The following is a 19,081-nucleotide window of genomic DNA, read 5'->3' on the forward strand; positions in this document are numbered from 1 at the left end:
GCAATAAGTTTGGCTGTTATTGTATGATAATTCTTTTGTGGCTGTTTATTTTAGGTAATCCTTAACAATAGCCCTATGCAGATAGCTGGACTTTTATGCAGTGCTGGCGTTGAACCCAAAGCCTTGAGCATGCTACATGTGCTCCACCACTGAATCTCATCTTCTAGCACTCACAGGACATGGATGGGAAGACTGAGGTTTAGAGATAGTATGCAAGTTGTCCAAGAAAGCAAAGGATGCGGCTTGACTAGAACTTATACAGAGAGAATATGCTTAACCAGTTTTCTACACTCTCTCAACTAGAAGAACTATCTTTCCAAGAAATCTGGAGTCAGATCCGTCTGAGTTCAAGTCTCTCCTCTCTCACTCCTTCATTTACAAACCTCCACCTACATTAAAAGACCATGAGGGTGATAAGAAGTGATATGGGTAACATGTTAAAGTACTCCACTGCTTGCAGTGATGTGGCACTGAATAAATATTAACTGTTTAACTGTTAAAAAATTATGTGCTACTGGGCACTACTGGCTCATGCCTGTAATCCTAGCCATTTGGGAAGCTGAAATCTGAGCATTGTTCAAAGTCAGCCTCAGGCAGGAAAGATGCTGAGTTTCTTATCTCCAATAAATCAGCAAAACCAGAAGTGGACCGCTGGCTTAAGTGGTAGAGCACTAGTGTTGATTGAAAAAAAGGGATAGAACCCAAGCTCTAGGTTCAAGCCCTGGAACTAGCACAAAAAGAAAAAAAAACCTATTTGTTTCACCTGTGCTTCAAAACTTTTGCATTAGTTCTAGACACTTAAAAATTGGAAGGCTTTCCCCCAAACTAACAAACCAATCTATGGGCAAATGAGCTAAAGAAAGACTTCTTAGAAGAAGTAAGAATGACAAACACATGAGGAAATGCACAACATTCCTGACCTTAAAGAAAAATACAGACAAAAGCAATGTCAAGATTCCATCTCACCCCAGTTAGACTGGCCAACATAAAAAATTGGAATAATAACAAATGCTAGAGGAGGCACCTTATTGCATTGTTGGTAGGAATGTAATTTATTACAATAATTCTGGATGTTGGTTTAGAGATTTCTCAAAAAAAAAAAAACCAACCTAAACATAGATCATTATGAGTTTGGGTACAGTAGACACTTGCACAACTATGTTTATTGCTACACTAGTCACAGTAGCCAAGTTGTGGATGCAACTCAGATGATCTACAATAGATGTTGATCAATAATACGCAGTAATATAACAGTGGAATTTTACTTATCTGCTATAAGGAATATGTCATTCTCAGGGAAATGGATCGTGTTAAGTGAGGTAAGCCACGCTCAGAGAGACAAATGGAACATGATTTTTTTCCTCATATGTGGAAGATAAATCTAAAATACTACTGGGTATGATTACCTATACAGGATTCCAGGTATTTACACACCAACAGTGAGATTAAAGGAGGCTACACTTAGGAGAGGAACCTGGTGTAACTCTCTGAATTTGTAAAGTACTATTTATACAGATGAATTGCAGAAAATGGAAACATTTTCTGGTTGTTGTTATTTGTTTTGTTTTTTGTTGTCTTTTTGGTTAAGGGGGGCACAAATGTAGTTACAGTATTCAATATACATTATATAAAAAGTGAACTATGGAACTTGTGGGCAGGGACGGGAGTTGGAATATGAGGGAAAGAGGAGGAAGGAGTGACATTTTCCAAGAAAATGTATATATTATTTGACTTATAGAATTGTTATCCATTGTACAACTCCTTAGTTGTAACAATAAAAATAAATACTGAATAAAAAAGTTGGAAAGTTTTAAGAAAGATGGGGATTTTTAGCTTCTTTGGAAAACCAATAGATCTCGCAACAGTGAGCCAAAAGTCTGTGGCAGCAATTAGGTGGGATATAGTTTGCCAGATGGAACTATGAGCCGAAGTCCCCACCAATCCCCGCTGCATCTATGAAGGTGAGGTTGCACTGTTATGATCAAGAGAGATTATGTGAAATGCTTTACATACCCATGAGATCTCAAAAGAGAACACAAGAGAGAGCAAAGGAAGTATATGACAGAAGAAAAACTAGACAGGGGCTTGTGGTTTTTTCTATATATTTTTATTGTAATTAATAGAAGGGTTACATTATATTCACCAGATAGAGGGTACATTACTTCACATACATTGATGGCCTTTCTCATGTCTTGGTCCAAGGGTTTGTGTTTTAACAAATGAGGATGATTCTCGTGTCTGATCTGGTTTCTTTATTTTTCTTATCTTGCTGGGCTCCTTGGGCACCTGGGTTTGCAAGCCCTTGTGTCATCATGTGTCCTGTCCCAATGGGCTAAGAGTACTGTGCTAGACACTTAGCCAGATGCATGGCATTCAGAGGATGCCTCCCCATAATGTCATCTAGCCAAAGCATGCTCCAAAGTACAGAAACAAAGCAAATCTCTATGAATTCCTGGAGAAACACAATCCATGCACTGAAATACTCCATGATAAAAAGGGAACATCTGTACCAATACATGTTTATAGGGGAGGGACTGAATGACAGATGCAAAAGTTTGGGTGATAACTGAGGTGAGGGGCATGGAGCCACATGGGAAGTGCTATCGCAAGGAGTGGGAGCAGACTCTGTTCTATCTACTGACTTGCCCTTGGTCTTCTTATGAAGTTCCTATGTACACCCCTGTTCCCAGGAGGGAATACCTGTACACACACCACACACACACACACACACACACACACACACACACACACACACACAAACTTGTGCACTAATATTTATAGCAGGGTTACTCATAATAGAGTGTAGAAATCAAAACACCACCACCAACAATAACAAAAATCAGCCCAAATGTCCATCAACAGATGAACAAACTACAGTATATCCACACACTGAGACATTTAGTGATAAGAAGGAATGATGATGATATACTGACACGTGCCCCAAAAGACATGAGCCTTGAAGATCTGTGTGCAGGGAGAAGAAGTCTATCTCAAAGACTAGATTTTATGTCATTTCATAGCTGTACATTTTAGTTTGGGGGACAGGTGGAAACAGAAAGCAGAAACTGGGAATGAAAAATGACTCTGACTTGGTGACAAGTTTGTTCTTGGAGTGTTTAAAAGTAAAAATTTCTAAAATCAGGTATTGTTGATTGTACAACTTTGTGCGTGTCATAAAAACCATTGGATTTACATTTTTAAAGAGCGAATTTTATAATATGTGATATATGTCTACAAAACCTTTTCTCCTCAAAAATCTCTACATCAAGCTTCCCCAGACTACCTCTAAAATAACCTCATGTGCTTTTGTTTCTCTCTTCCTTATTTTATATTGGAAGAATCCCCTTTGCTCTGTGCACGTGCATGCATGCCAGCTCTGGGGATTGAACCCAGCATCTGAGTGTTGCTCCTGAGCTTCTTTTGCTCATGGCTGGTACTCCACCACTTGAGGCACTTCAAAGAAGCTCCATTTCAGGCTTTTTGGGGAGTAGTAGGGGAAAAGTAGCTATTTGAAGTAAGTCTCTCATGGACTTTTCTGCCTGGGCTGGCTTTGAATTGCAGTCCTTATATCTCAGCCTCCTGAGTAGCTAGGATTACAAGCATAAGCAACCAGTACCTGGTTTCTTCTTCCTTTTTTTTTTTGCCAGTCTTGGGGCTTGAACTCAGGGCCTGATCATTGTCCTTGGGCCTTCTCAAGGTGGCACTCTACCACTTGAGCCACAGCACCATTTCTGGCTTTTTTTTTCCTTGGTACACCAAGGAATCGAACCCAGGTCTCTCTGCAAGCACTCTACCACTAAGCCAAACTCCCAGCCCCCTCTTCTAGGTATACTATTTTTCTAATGGCTATTTAAAGACCCATTAATACAAGAGCTTAGCCACTTACTAAAGTAGAGGCAGAGTTACTGGGATTGAGCAAGGAAAAGTTGCTGGGAGGGGGAACATGATGGGCAAGGGGAAAAGCAAACACTCATATAGTTTCAGTAGTAACTTCTCCCACAGGGATCTTGGGAAAAGGAACGGTACCATAAGAATATTCCTCCTCTAGGTCCAACAACGGGACTTTTCTGTCAGTCAGTGACTATGGAAGTAGATCAAGGAGCAGGAAGCTTCCTGGTGAGACAATCCCCTTCAAGCCCATCGTTTCCAGATAGTGAAGAAGCTGTGAGTTCCAAGAAGCCAACACTTGGCAGCAGCTCTATGATGTTGCACGGCCTGGTGGGGTACCTAGGCAGAAAACAGTGAGGATTATACCACCTAATCCACCTAATTCATCATCCATTGTTCTATCAGGAGGCCTTGACCCTCCATCAGAAAACCCTGCTCTTGAGGTTGGCCTAGATAATGCATTAGGAAACTGGTGTGATGTCTTGTGGAATAACTATGAGGGAAAGGAATCCAGGAGTCAGAACAGTGGCTGGAGGCCTGGGGAAAAGTCTAAACTTGGGCTTCATGGGAAGCTGCATGATGATCTTGATAATAGAAATGGAGAGGAGGGGAAAGATAGATGGACAAGGAGAGGAAGTACCCTAGGTTAAGATGGTGACAAGAAATTAAGGAGAGAGAAAAGGATAGTTCATTTGGGAAAGGTATGGGGCAGGGGAGAGACTAAGAACAGCAGTGCTTGGACAAGAGCAGCTGAGGAGATATTTGGGGGGTGAGGAAGCTCATTTGTTCCTCCTGTCCAGGTCAAGAGAACAATTTTCTAGCATTCATATTCATGGAACTATATTCCCCTTTGCTTTTGCCTGGAATATCCAGAGTTAAGGGTAAGGATGTCCTCTTCAGATGTTAGCAAAAGTGGCACAATACGTGGACACCAAAGTCCTCTTGCTTTCTACTCTGACAAAGGGACTGATTCACACAACTGCCAGTGTGGCTGCAGTCCTGTAGGAAAGGACTCTTTCCTCTCATATGATTCAATTCATTCTTATGTTTCCATTCTTATTTTCTTTTCTAATGAAGGCCCCTCACAGCTTCTCTTTTCTGGAATGGAAGGGAATTAAAAAAGATACTAGAGACCCCAGTTTGCATCTCATGTGAGCCAAGATCTTCTCTGGGGACAGGGGGTCAGTGCAGACAAAGCAGCTCTGATCATTCATGATGGTTTTGCTCCCTGTAATTATAGAAAGTATTTAGCTATTGTTCCCTAATTGCTCACTGCAGTTGGGTTTGAGCTTTTTTTTTTCTTCTTCTTTCTTTTTGACAAAAGCTGGGTTCTGATGAGTTGTTTTGAGTTGTTTCTTCTCCCCCCCCCCTTTTCTTTTCTTTTCTGCTTTGTTTCATTGCCATATGAAGGCCTGGCCACTGCACTTGTGAACAGAAGGAGGTGATGTGGTATTTCTGGAGATGCCACTGGCCTCATCTAGTTGTTAGTTCTTCCCCGTCACTCTGTAGGGAAGAAACACAAGCGCTGCTTGGGTCTTTAGAGTGTCCCTGGTGCTGGACTCAGTCCTGGCACAGGTTGTCTCATTCTAGTCTTGAACAAGCCTTAGAGGCAGATGTCATTACCCAAGATGATAGATGAGGATTCTAAGGCAACACACGATCTCAGAGTCGGTAGGTGGCTTAGCCAGGATTCAAACCTATGCTTGCCTCCAATGCTTGAGAGCATTTATAGATGTCTCGGCTAATCAGACACTGGTGTTAACGTTCCCACCACAATGGGGGCACTGAGGAATCCTGTTCTCATCTGAAAATTGTTTATTTCTAGGTTTTCAGTGCGAGGGTTTGTAGGACCTGGAGATGAGGTATTGGATCTTGCATTGGTTCATGGCATGTGTTGGATTTTGCATGTTGAGGTAGCAATGATAAAGAGGAAGGTTACCACACACCATGGGGACTCTAGCTATTAGGATCCTACATACTGCTGGTATGATCAAAAGTTACATGCAGAATATTTAATGCATGGCCTACTTAGAAGAATTAAAGGAATCAACTTGGGGGTGGGGGAGTGGGTAGGAAGCAGCTGAAGACTAGCAATAACAGGAAGCTCTCTTCACCTCTAGAGCTAAGTAAGGGGCCTTTGAGGTTATAGCAGAAGTTCCTAGACAGAAGCTATGGCTTCAGGTGTGAGATGTTGAATTCAAACCCTCATGCTGGCAAAAAAGAAAAAAAAAAATCCAGCTGGAAACTTGAATAGAATTACATTGAATTTGTCTTCCCCCATGGAGGAAAATGCCCTCCGAAAGGCAGCTGACACATCCACTTGCCAGAACTGGAGGCCAATACCTGAGAGACTCAGATGATTCAGATTAACCTGTACAATTCTTTAACATTTAATTCACTTATCAATGAATTTCTTTGGTTATATGTTCTACAAATAATACCTATGAATGAAACCTCAGGAATCTATGATCTACTTGGAAGGACTGTAAAACAGTTCTGATGTTGTGCGCCTGCAGAGCAAGAGCTGGGAGGCCCCTAGGTCTCTAGGGTTAGAGGTCAAGGGCCAGGACTGGTTGCTCTGGCCTGGGCGCCTTAAGCCTCGGAACTACAAATCCCAGCAGGCCGCGCGGCACCGGCTTCGCCGAGCTGCCTGGTGGCCGGGACACCGTTTCCTGGGAACTCGGGGACCGCGGGGGGCCCAGCGGGGCGGCACTCCGGGTGAGTAGGTGGTCGGCGGGAGATCTGCACCGGGGAGCAGGGATGCGGCACGTGGAGCGCAGGGGGGTCACCGTGGAGGCTGCAGGGGTGGGCAGGGGGAACGAAGGGAATCCCAGGTGGTGACCTTGTCACCTGGGCCCAGCGCGTGGCGGCGTGGCTCAGGTGACTGGAATTGACCCCCGCCTCGGGCTGGCGTTAGCTGTGGACCGTCCTCTTCGCGTGCACCCCAGCTGGGCAGAGCTGGAGGAGGGGGGCGGTCTGGTGGCTCGGACCAGCCGTGACACTGGGGCGTGGGACCGGGGCGTGCTTCTGAGCGGGTGTGGGACCCCCTCCTCTGGGGCTTACCTCCAGCACCTGGCAGGTGTCCTGGGCTTCCCGAGGATGGCGGGACGCCTGCGTGCTGACCCCCGCAGCGCGTGGAGATGGCCGGGCGGAAGAGCAGCTGTCGCCCCCCGAGTGAAAGGACCTTCACTTCCCGCTAAGACTGTTCCACAAGTGTCTATGGATTGTCCTGGAACGCGCTCGTCGCTCCCTTGGCTGCCCCGGGACATTCGTGAGGAGTTGGCAGTGAATGAAGACTTTGCCCAGTTACACATTTTTTTTCTTGTTAGCGTTTTCTGCTTGCCATAGTTCTGAAAGTGGAGCGTGCAGCGGAGTCACCCTGGAGACTCTGTTACTCCACAGGATCCGGACCCCTTTCCTCTCAATGTCTGGTTCTGGTATGCTGTTTCAAGGCTGGGTCAGGTCTAACCTGGAGAAGCTGATGATCTGGAAACTTTTTTTTTTTTTTTTGATGTGTGTGTATGTGTATGTCCTAGGCCTGAGCACTGTCCTTGAGACTTTCTCAAGGCTAGAGCTCTACTACTTGGGGCCACAGCACCACTTCCGGCTTTTTCTGTGAATTGTGGTACCGAGGAATGGTACTGGGTCTTCATGTATGCTAGGCAAGCACTCTACCACTAGGCCAAACTCCTGGCCCCTGATCTGGAGACTTGTTAAATTTGAGAAGAACTGTTCTGCAGGAACAAAAACAAATAGTGTGAACTCTTCTCACCAGGCTAAGGGCCTTGTCCTTGTTTGGCAGTCTTGCTTTCGTTGTTGTAGCACACACCTACATAGTACCTTGCACATTGTTAATTCTCCCCCCAAAGTGGACAAGGGCTGAAAAGGCCTTGTTCAATCACTTCTTCTGCCCTTGTATTAGCTGAGCACCTAGGCTAATCATTCACCCTTAGCTCTGTGGTTTCCCCATTTATACCTGGGAATGATGACATTGCTCTCTACTTACTGGTTGCATGGGATACATACCTAACAAGATGACTATAAAGAGCTCTGTAAAAGTTATTGCTAATAATATTTCCTACTGATTAGGTTTAAGCCCCTTTCAAAGGTATGTGCTTATATGAAAGGCAACACAAGGGAAAGTTAAAAAAAAAAAAGTCAACAGACCAGGGCAGGGATTCATTAAGAGAAAGTTTAATAACAAAAGGTGTTTTTCATTGACAGACATATTTCACATCTGACAGGTCTTTTAAAGTACCTGGAGGGAAGCAGTTCATTTGCATGTTAAAGACTCACAGAAGCCCGTCTGGAAAACTCCAGCTCCAATCTCTGTAGACACTGTTTGGCTCCTATATCATCCATTTTATGTATTTCAATTTCTACCTCATTTATTACTGAGGACATTTGTTTAAAAACTGGGTCCTAGAAATGATTGCTGTACTGCAACTTCCTTGCCCAGAGGTGGTCTCAAGGAGAGGGGTGGTCTCTATGCATCAGGGATGGATGCAATGGGAGGATGGGATGCACTGGATGGAAGTCTGAGGAAGTACTAGGGGTGATGGTACAGAATAGATTTAATTTATTTATTGTTATTATCTTTAATTGTACAAAGAGGTATCGTTTTAGCCAATCAGATGATCAGTACAATGCATCATCTTGCTCAGTGTCACTACTCCCATAATTCTCTCCCATCTTTCCCAATCTCATTCATTGCCTCAAGGTCAGTGGTTCCTTTTTCACATACATAAGGGAACTGGCAGCTCCAGGTAGGTGTTTTCACCTGGAGACTTACACAGGTCTCATCGTGATCCATCACTAAACACATTCAGTTTGGGGAGCACTAATTGTGTGATAGACTAGGAGCTGGCAAATTATAGCCTGGGGGCCAAATTGGCCAGGCCTGATTACTGGATGTATCTGTCTTTTAACTGTCCTATAGAGAGGTGATTGCCACCAAGTGGTTTTATGGGATAGATGTCTGGGTCAGCTAGAGTTGGAGGAACGGGAGGAAGTGAGAATTGGACACTCCAAGGTGTCTAAGATTTGCTTCTGAGATGAGAAAAGTAAACTGATACTCCAAGTGGAAGATGAGTTCACATAAAGTTACAGAAATTGCTGCCTTTTTTTTTTTGCAATTATTTTACACCAATTCTTCCCTTTGTATCTATTTAGTAGAAGAGACAGATAGCCAGATTGTTAGAGATAAAATCAGATTGTTAGAGACAAAGTTGTGTTCTTAGCCACCATGCCACCTTCTTCCTGTGGGCTTCTCTGGATGTCCCACTGGAAGATCCCTGAATCTCCCTTCCTGGGGTCATCAAGAAGAAGAGTGTGTCTGACTGAGGTCCTGTATCCTGGCAAAAACAAAATAGCGAGTGAGCTGAGCCTTTTACTGTTTTCAACAGAAAATACTGCAGAATGGGGCTGTAGACTGAGGTAAAATGTAAGGTTAGGTGTGGATTTGCTGGAAGATTAGGCCTAGGGTGTGTGTTGAAATCCTCTGGGAACTAACAGGGAGGCAGGGGTAGGTCCTATGCTAAAACCTATTATTGGAGGAGAAAATAATGAGGATAATTTTAAAAAAGGAGGGACAAGGGAAAAGATCCTAGAGTAGCTATGTAGATGGCACCCTGCTGGACATTTTACTTGGCTTATCTCATTGACCACTATCTTGTCAGGTAGATACCACTGTTAGTGACTTACTTGATGGGAAAGATCAGAAGGCGTGGAGAGATTTAGAGAGAGAGTTAGTAGTTTGCCCAAGGGACTCTAAGTTTGTAAGAAACCCTGTAGGCTCAAGGGTGCCAGAGTATAAGTTCTTACCTCCTACTCTCGCTTGGAAGGATTACTAAAATGTTGGCCAAATGAAATGGGAATAGAGAGGCCTTCCTAAAATAAAGAGTAATGTGAAGAAAAGAAAGAACTAAAGCAAGATTGTAACTTACTTTCTTTGCTGTCTTTATCGAGCTGCCATTGTAAGTATGAAAAGGGATGATTGTGTTTGTGCACCAGGAGCAAAGATTGCTCCAGCCAAACCAACCGTCATGTCAGCACCTCATGTGTGATGAGCTAATTTCAACTTAGCTAATTTCTGCTATTTCATCAAGTATAGTCACTACCTTATCCCTAGAACTTCTCTCTCAACCAGAACTTTCTACTGTTTGACTAATGCCTCTCCATTTCATCTCACCCTTAGTAACCAACATTCCAGCCCCAGCTTCTCTGAATTTGACTCTATCTTTCAGATACATCTATATTGCTGCAAATGGCAGGATTTTTTTTTCCAGTCCTTGGGCTTGAACTCATGGGTGCTGCCCCTGAGCCTCTCTGTACTCAAGGCTAACACTCTACCACTTGAGCCACAGAACCACTTTTTTTTTTCTGCTTATATGGTACTAAGGAATGGAACCCAGGGCTTCATGCATGCTAAGCAAGCGCTCTACCACTGAGCCACATTCTCAGCACAGGATTTTTTTTTTTTAATGGCCAAATCATATTCCATGACACAGTTAGGCTAGAAATGATTATAATTATTTTGGGTAATGAATGCAGTCACCTGGGCCAAAGAAGGGGAAACCTGCTTTTTTCAAGGATAAATGTGAACACTTGAGGCATCTATTAAAAAGAAAATATTTAGAGGAATGATTTACAAATGTGAGCTTGAGTAAAAGTCACTTATAATCCTTTTTTTTCCCTTCAGTACTGGGGACTGAACTCAGAGTCTAGGCACTGACTTTCCTCAAAGCTAGAGCTCTACCACTTGAGCCACAGCACCACTTCTGGCTTTTTTTTTCTATGTATGTGGTACCAAGGAATCCAACCCAGGTCTTCGTGCATACTAGGCAAGCAATCTACCACTAGTCCAAACCCCCAGCCCACTTATTATCTTACTAGAACACAGATTCCCAAGTGTCCCTCGACTCTTCTCTTTTCTGGACTTGGTGGACCAGCACAGGGTAGACCCCATCCATGGTGATTTTTTAAAAATTGTTTTCCAAAATATTAAAGAAAATCTTTATTGTAAAGGTGATAAACAGGGAGGTTACAGTTACACAAGGAGGGTAATGAATACATTTCTTTTTTTCATATATTTTTTATTGTAATTAATAGAAGGGTTACATTATATTTGCCAGATAGAAAGTGCATTAATTGACATACATTGATACCCTTTCTCATGTCTTGGTCCCCATTTCCCTCCCCTCCACCCTCACCCCTCATCTTGTTTTCCCCCCTTCCCTATCCAATTTCAAATAACCATACATTTCTTTTTAAACACTTTTACCCTCTCCCCCATTTTCTCCCACTTACCACTCCCTATTTCCCCTCCCCCAGGTTATATAGCTCATTTCCTATCATGTCTCATGAGCGTCATCGCTGCATTAGCTCATCCTTTGTACTGTTGTTTCTGTGATTCTCTTTCCCTTCCACAGAGTGGATGAACTTAGATACAAGACAACGGGTACAGAAACCTAAAACAGAAAACAAAAATAGAAATAACTGCATACAGGACATATAAGAACTTCTTATTTCATTTCTTGGAGTTCATGTTGATACACTTCATTATATATGGTCCTATGCACTTAGCAATTTGGCTATTGAGATCCCCTGTTAAGAATATCATAGACATGTTCTAGTTATTACAAATTAGGTAAGCCATGCTTTTTTGGGGGGGGGGTTGCCTGAGGTGGCTATAGGTCTATGAACTCATTTCTGGATCTTCAGTTCTATTCCATTGGTCCTCAGGCCTGTTCATGTGCCAGTACCAAGCTGTTTATTATGGCTTTGTAGTAGAGTTTAAAGTTTGGTATTGATATTCCTCCTGCACTGTTCTTCCTGTTAAGGATTGGCTTTGCTATTCAGGGTCTTTAATTATTCCATATGAAATTTTGGATTGCTTCTTCTATTTCATTTAAAGACAAGTTGGGATATTGATGGGTATTGTATTGCACGTGGTGATTTTGAAATGGCACCAAGGCTGATGTGCTTTCAGACATTCCTCTGAGCATTCATTATAAACACTGGGTAGGAAAAGAAGAATACAAAGGAAAGAATAAGCATATTTGGAAAAGTGCTGAGTCCAGGAACAAGAAATATGAAAAAGGATTTGGGTGTGGCTCAAGTATGAGCCTCTGAGTTCAATTTCCAGTACTGTAATAGAGAGGGAGGGAGGGAGGGAGAGACAGAGCGAGAGAGCGAGAGAGAGAAACAACAAATAGGGAACATGGAAAAATGGTAAATTTAAATATAAATTCATAAGTTAAGCACAAACATAAAGATCAGTTGTATGCTATTTAGAGAAAGCTATAAAAGGTAAATTGAAAGAATGGGAAGAAATATACTTTGTGAACATTTAGAAAATGAAAACTACCCTGTGGCTATGAGGGCTAAGTCAAACTAGATATTTTATTTTGTGCTGGTCTTGAGGGCCTGTGCACTCTCCCTGAGCTTTTGTGCTCAAGGTTTAGTGCTCTATCACTTGAGTCAAAACTGCACTTCTGGCTTTTTTTGGGTTAATTTGAGAAGAGTCTCATGAACTTTTCTGCCCATACTGGTTCTAAACCACAGCCCTTTTATCTCAACCTCCGAAGTTGCTAGGATTACAGGTATAATGGCTTTGTTTTTTTCAGAAACATTTTTAATTTTATGTAGGCCCATTTGTCTATTCTTGCTCTTACTTTCTGGGCAGTTGAAGTCCTAATCTGAAAATAATTACCTGTGCATGTATCTTCCGGAGTTTTCTTGTAGTAGAAGTTATATGTAGATATTTGTTCACTTAGTGTTGATTTTTATAAAGGGTGAGAACTAAGAGTCTAATTTCCATCTCCTGCATGTAGATAGCCAGTTTTGAAGAGGCTTTCTTTTCTGTCTTTTTTGTAAGATGTATTTATTATGGGGGTAATGTATAGAGGGGTTACAGTTGCATTCATCAGGTAGTGGGTACATTACTTCTCAAACATTGACACCCCTTCTCTGTTTTTGCCCCCCTTTCCCTCTCCTTAACCTCTCCCAATCATTTTGTTTTCTCCCTTCCATTCCCTATTTCAAATAAACAAATCAATGTGTATATAATATACCAGCTAACAAAGTCAGATACAGTAACAAGAAGAGATAAACCATAAGGAAAAAAAAAAGAAAAGAAATAATTTCACATAGTTCATTAAGAACAATCACAAGGATAAACCTCTTATTTCCATATCCTAAAGTTCATGTTGCTTAGTCTCATCGTATATGACCATATGTTCATAGCTTTTGAGCTATTGTGATAGAGGCTATCTTTTCTCCAGTGTATATTTTTGGCTCTTCCCCCCCCCAAGACCAGAGGTTGTAGGTGTGTCTTATTGGCATTTCATAGCAACTCTGATATGGTAGTATATCATGTATTTTTATATATTTATTTACTATTGGTTGTGGGGCTTGAACTCAGGGCCCTGTCACTGAACTCTTTTGCTCAAGGCTAATGTTTTACCATTTTGAGTCATAGATACATTTCCAGTTTTCTGATGGTTAATTGGAAATAAGAGTCTCATACTTGCCTGCCCTGGACTAGCTTTGAATCCCGATCTTCAGAGCTCAGCCTCTTGAGTATCTAGGATTATAGGTGTGAGCCACCATTGCTCTGCTCATGTGTCTTTTTGTTTATCATTGTTATCTCTGGAATGTAAGGTGTATGTGGGCAAGGACTTTGTTTTCTTCAGTCTCCCCCTGTATCTGGAATAGTACCTTACACTGTCAAAAGAAGGACTTTGAGAGCTGACTGGTGCCATGTACTATGGTCAACATTTTTTTTGGGGGGGGTGGGGGGTCATGGGGTTTGAACTCGGCCTGGGTGCTGTCCCTGAGCTCTTCAGCTCAAGGCTACCACCCTACCCTTGAGCCACGCCCCACTTCCCATTTTCTAGAGGTTAATTGGAGACAAGAGTCTCAGGTCCTTTTGTGCCCAGACTGGCTTTGAACCTGATCCTCAGATCTCAGCCTCCTGAGTAGCTAGGATTACAGGTGTGATCCACCACGCCTGGCTTATGGTCAACATTTTTTTTTTATAATCTCAATTCATCCCAGTTATTTTTCAATAGGTGTAATCCTATTTTATAAATGAAGGAACCAAGGCCCAATGAGATGGAGAAAATGGCAGAGACAGGATTTGAATCCAGGATTAACTACTAACCTTTCTCAATTTCTCTTTCTACTGTAGGGTCTGGGGACATGGCCAGAAAGGCTGTCAAACTTGCTTCATGGACCAGTGCTGCTCTTGGTGCCTCTGGTGTTTACTTCTACAGCAACAAGTATTTGGACCCTAGTGACTTTGGCGCCATCAGAGTGGGCAGAGCAGTTGCTACGGTAGGTTTTTCTCTTTTTTGGGGTATTAGGGGAACTATGGTTCTAATATAGTACTACTTGTAGGTGGATTTGCTCCTACCACCTAAGTAGAGGTACATGTGTGCCCTTGAACATGCTCAAGCTCTTCTACACAGCTGCATTTGACACGGATGTCAACGCATGCTCACATCCCTCATCCCTTTCCTCCTATACACTCAAGTTCTTCTGTCCTGCAGCTAAACAGAATGTTGTCTTGGGAGGCCTGTGCTCTGCAGCCTTTACACTGTTGGCTGTGTGTGTCCTAATTTTATTGATGACTTAAGTAGGTGGGGCTCCTTAGCAATGCTTAGGAAAGGAGACTTGGTAGAAAAGAGATATGGCTGATTAAACTAGATCATGCTTCGGTGAGCTAGTGTGAATGTTCTGATGTAGGTCTCAAAGGTGGAGCCTTGAATGTGGAGAATTCTTTTTGATCCTAAGACTGATAACAGTTGGGGCTGGGAGTGTGGCCTAGTGGTAAAGTGCTTGCCTAGCACGCACGAAGATCTGGGTTCAATTCCTTGGTACCACATACTTAGAAAAAAAGTCGGAAGTGGTGGTGAGGCTCAAGTGGTAGAGCTCTAGCCTTGAGAAAGCCCAAGGACAGTGTTCAGGCCCTGAGTTCAAGGCCCGGGACTGGCAAAAAAAAAAAAAAAGCTGGAAATGGTGCTGTATTTCAAGTAGTAGAGCTCTAGTCTTGAAAATAAAAAGCCTGAGAACAGTGCTCAGGCCCTGAGTTCAAGTCCTATGACTAGGAAAAAAAAAGTTGGAGGTTTGCTTTGCTTTGGAGGTTCAAGGTTTGCTTCAGTGGGTCAGTAGCCACATTGTTCTGGTGTCATTATGCCATTTTAACTTTGCTCACAGAGGCTCTCCCAGACATTGCTGTACAATGGCCTTATTGGTGGTTAGAGTGTCATGTTCCTCATGCTTGCTGTGCCCTGTATCTCTGCCACTGGGGAGCTCATCTCCCTTCCTCTTGATGTGGAGATGCATCAAGATAGATGCATCTCATTTTGGTTGTTGTTCATTTTTTTCTTCAGTACTTAAACATTATCAGAGAAGGGGCCCATGATAGAACTCACCTCAGGGTGGGCTGAGTCAGAGGATCAAATCTGATAAATAGGCTATGGAATATAAAGCCATCTACAAGTGCTTACCAAGTGATTGTTTTGGTCCCAATGTTTTTATGTGCTTTGAGGGTAGAAAGAAACTGTATCACTTGACCCAGCTTTCAAGAACTCTTTGGTCACAGAGTGCATACATGAGGGGTTAAAAAGCATTCTACACCATGCGCCTGACAAACCTGCTAATATGGGCAGACATACAGGTGCGTGGTTGGCATGAGTGTTCTGGGGGAAGCAGGCTTTGAATGAAATGTTAGTGATTTGAAACCTTAGGACTGTAAAGGGAAAAGTATCAGCAGTGTTTTATAAACCAGCCACTAGATAAGGTTTTTTTTTTGTTTGTTTGTTTTGGTTTGGTTTTGGTAGTGGGTTTAGAACTCAGAGCCTCATGTTTACCAGGCAAATGCTTTACTACTTGAGCAATGCTTGTGGTCTTTTTTGGCTTTAGTTTACTTTTTCAGATAGTCTTATGTTTTTTGTCCAGCTGACTTCAGACCACAATCCTTCCGCCTTTTGGCATCTGAATAGCTGGAATTACAGGTATACCTCATCATACCTTGCTTTAAAATGCACATTCTTTAAAGGGCTTGAACCTGATCATCCTGGTACCCTGCTCGGTTTGCAGATCCTGCTCATGATTGGTGTTCAATAAGTATATGTTGGAGGGAATTATGCTTTGGACAGTGCAGATAAAGACAGACTCTTTAATGTAAATCTTCTAAGCTCCTTAACTTGTAGAGTCCCAGGGAAGGTTTGGTTTAGATAATCCTCAAGACTTCTTCATGCCTGAGATATCTTGGAGTCAGTACTGTTGGAATTCTATAAGGACAAGAGATCTTCTCCAGGAGTTTTAAACCAGAGGATCCAGAATCAAAACTTAGGCTTTTACAATAAATATAATGGACAGGAGGGACTCGCTCTTGCGCTTACAGATCTTACATTCAGATGGTCCATAGACCAGGAAATAAATGAGCAAGTCCAGGTTGAGTTGTGGTTAGTTGGGATAAATAATTGAGAGTTCCTGGATCTTGGGGTCTCTGCAGTGGTGGATTTGTGCTAAGCTCTGGATGGCAGAAAGAAGTCAGCCAGGTTAAGAGCTGGGGGCTGCACATCGAAGGAGTAGGACTGGCTCCTTCTGAAGACCCAGCAGTCCATGTTGGGGACTTGGGCAGAGGAGTCATGGGTGATGTCTGAGTGCTAAACTTTCCTTCCTTTGGTTCACAGACAGCTGTCATCAGCTATGACTACCTCACCTCTCTGCGGAGTGTCCCATATGGCTCAGAGGAGTACTTGCAGCTTCGATCTGAGGTAAGGGACCAGAGAGATCTGTCTGGGCCTGGGCCACATCTGATTGTCCAGCTTCCTGTGGGCATCAGAATACCCACTGTGGTATTGACATAGGGGCCAGCAGGTTTGGAAGGGATTGGAGGACCCCTTCCACCTTCATGGAGGTGTTTTAGTGTCGGTGACTAGGGCTGCCAGATCTGCATTCAACTGAGTTCCCTGTACTGAAGTTATTGGGAGCTGCTGTTGGGGGAGGCCATGTATGTTTTGGTGAGGGAAAGTATGGGGACAACTCAAGAGGCATGGAAGCTCTGTTTCTGAGATAACTCAGTAGACTTTTAAACAGCTTTATTAGGCCAACTAGAAGAGGTTAATTGCTTTCCTATACTCTAAGGTCCCTTGGGGACCTCTTGTAGGGGAAGTGGACCCCAATGTGCCCTCCCTTCTCCCCTCACCTGAAACAGGGTGGTTGATGTAGATGTTACACTAGCTGTTTGGGGGATCAAGCAAAAGGACGTTTTTGTGGCATATAGGCTGAGCTTGAGGTCAAGCATAGATACCTTTGGGGTGGCATGGTGATAGGTGGTCGGCCTTTGCTTACTGGCTTTGCTCCTCAACCTGGAACACCCTAAGAGCTTTCCTCCTTATCCTCTGGACTCAGCTTGGGCACCTCTGCTTTGTGTTTTCTCCAGCTACCTTTGCTTATGGAGTAATTTGTTTAAAAACCTTATAAACTTTTCATTGTGGAAATTTCATCCACCCACAAGAGGAGACATATTGTTTCCCTGTAAACAAATAGCTCCAATAAATAAGAACCACTGAAAAAAGCATAAACGCTAAATGGTGATGATCATACATTAATGATGAATAATTCCTTCATAACCTCTACTTTCTCATTTAAAGTTTTCAAAATCTAAATGTCTTTTTTTATTTTTATTTTTGCCAGTTCTGGGGCTAGAGCTCAGGACCTGAGTACTGTCCTTGGGTTTTCTCAAGACTGTAGCTCTACCATATGAGCCACAGCACTGCTTCCAACTTTTTCTATGTATGTGGTACTGAGGAATTGAACTTGGGTCTTTGTGCATGCTAGGCAAGCACTGTACCACTAGGCCAAATTCCTGGCAAAAGTCTTTTTTTTTTTTTTTTTGTAGTTAGTTTGTTCCAGTCGGGATCCATACCAAAGGACATGTATTATATTTGGTTGACATTACCTGACTTTTAAAAAATTTATAAAACTCTATTACATTTAAGATCTGTTACATTTTTTCTACCATTCTTTATTTCCTTAATTTTTGTTTTTGGTGCTGGTCCTGAGGCTTAACTCAGGGTCTGGGTACTGTCCCTAAATTTCTTTTGCTCAAGGGTAATGCTCTACCACTTAAGCCACAGTTCCATTTCTGACTCTTAATAGTGTATTGGAGATAAGAGTCTCACAGACTTTCTTGTTTGGGCTGGTTTTGAACCATGATTGTCAGAGCTCAGCCTCTGAGTAGCTAAGATTATAGGTATAAGCTGTCAGTGCCTGGCTATTAATTTTTTATTTTTATTTTTTGATATTTTATTTATTACTATTATTTTTTTGTGTGGGTCATGGGGCTTGAACTTGGCCTGGGTTCTGTCCCTGAGCTCATCAGCTCAAGTCTACCACCCTTCCCCTGGGCCTGGGCATTGTCCCTGAGCTCTTCAGTTCAAGGCTACCACTCTACCCTTGAGCCAAGCTCCACTTCCCATTTTTTAGAGGCTAATTGGAGATAAGAGTCTTAGGTCATTTTGTACCTGGACTGGCTTTGAACCTTGATCCTCAGATCTTAGTCTCCTGAGTAGCTAGGATTACAGGCGTGAACCACCGTGCCGGCAATTTTTATTTTTATTTTTTAGCTATTTTTTTTGTGAAGAAACCAGATCATTCATCTTGTGTGGAAGTTTCCACTTTCAGCATTTGGATAACTGCATCTTTAAAGTGTTATTTAATGGGAAATATATTCAAATGATACACAATTCAAAATACATATTTGAAACAGGCAAAATGACTCTTTTACCCTTGTTCTTCAGGTACCTAATTTTCCTACCTGGAGGTAGTCATTATGTCACAGATAATAGTTATATGTCTTTTTTTTTTAATTGAAGGATCTCCGTGTCCTTATTTCTGAGATGTAATGCTTCTATCACCTTTCTCCATCTAATCAATGTGGACAGTCTTGGCCCCCACCAGTGTGACTTCTATAGAGAGGTCTAAGCCACACTGGGGGAAAGGCCTCTCTCTGCCTTGGGGAACCTGCAGAGCAGGTGGCCGATGGGTATTGTAAAGACAGTTAATTGCCTGCTAACTTGTAAGTTATCTGAAAGACAGTAGTGCTTTGGCTCCCAGAGAAGCTGACAGCTTTGGGGGATGTGCAGGGAACGTACAGGCTGTCATTTGACAGGAGGGC

General features: G+C 42.6%; 1 protein-coding gene across 2 annotated transcripts in view; it reads left to right on the forward strand.

Annotated features, from left to right (window-relative positions):
* Adck1 (aarF domain containing kinase 1) overlaps nucleotides 1-19,081 on the forward strand; it is an 88,502-nt gene that overhangs the window by 3,979 nt on the left and 65,442 nt on the right. Inside the window, exons 2-4 of one of the 2 annotated variants that reach the window (XM_090344613.1) lie at nucleotides 4,049-4,116; nucleotides 14,081-14,226; nucleotides 16,593-16,676. In XM_090344613.1, coding sequence (XP_090200739.1) covers nucleotides 4,049-4,116; nucleotides 14,081-14,226; nucleotides 16,593-16,676 — 298 coding nt within the window. Of the gene's footprint in view, nucleotides 1-4,048; nucleotides 4,117-6,530; nucleotides 6,607-14,080; nucleotides 14,227-16,592; nucleotides 16,677-19,081 lie in introns of those variants that run through there. The other variant, XM_090344614.1, reaches the window with a different exon arrangement.

The sequence above is a fragment of the Megascapheus bottae genome, chromosome 14 (assembly GCF_031878675.1).
Source record: "Megascapheus bottae isolate mThoBot1 chromosome 14, mThoBot2.hap1, whole genome shotgun sequence".
NCBI classification, from domain to species: domain Eukaryota; kingdom Metazoa; phylum Chordata; class Mammalia; order Rodentia; family Geomyidae; genus Megascapheus; species Megascapheus bottae.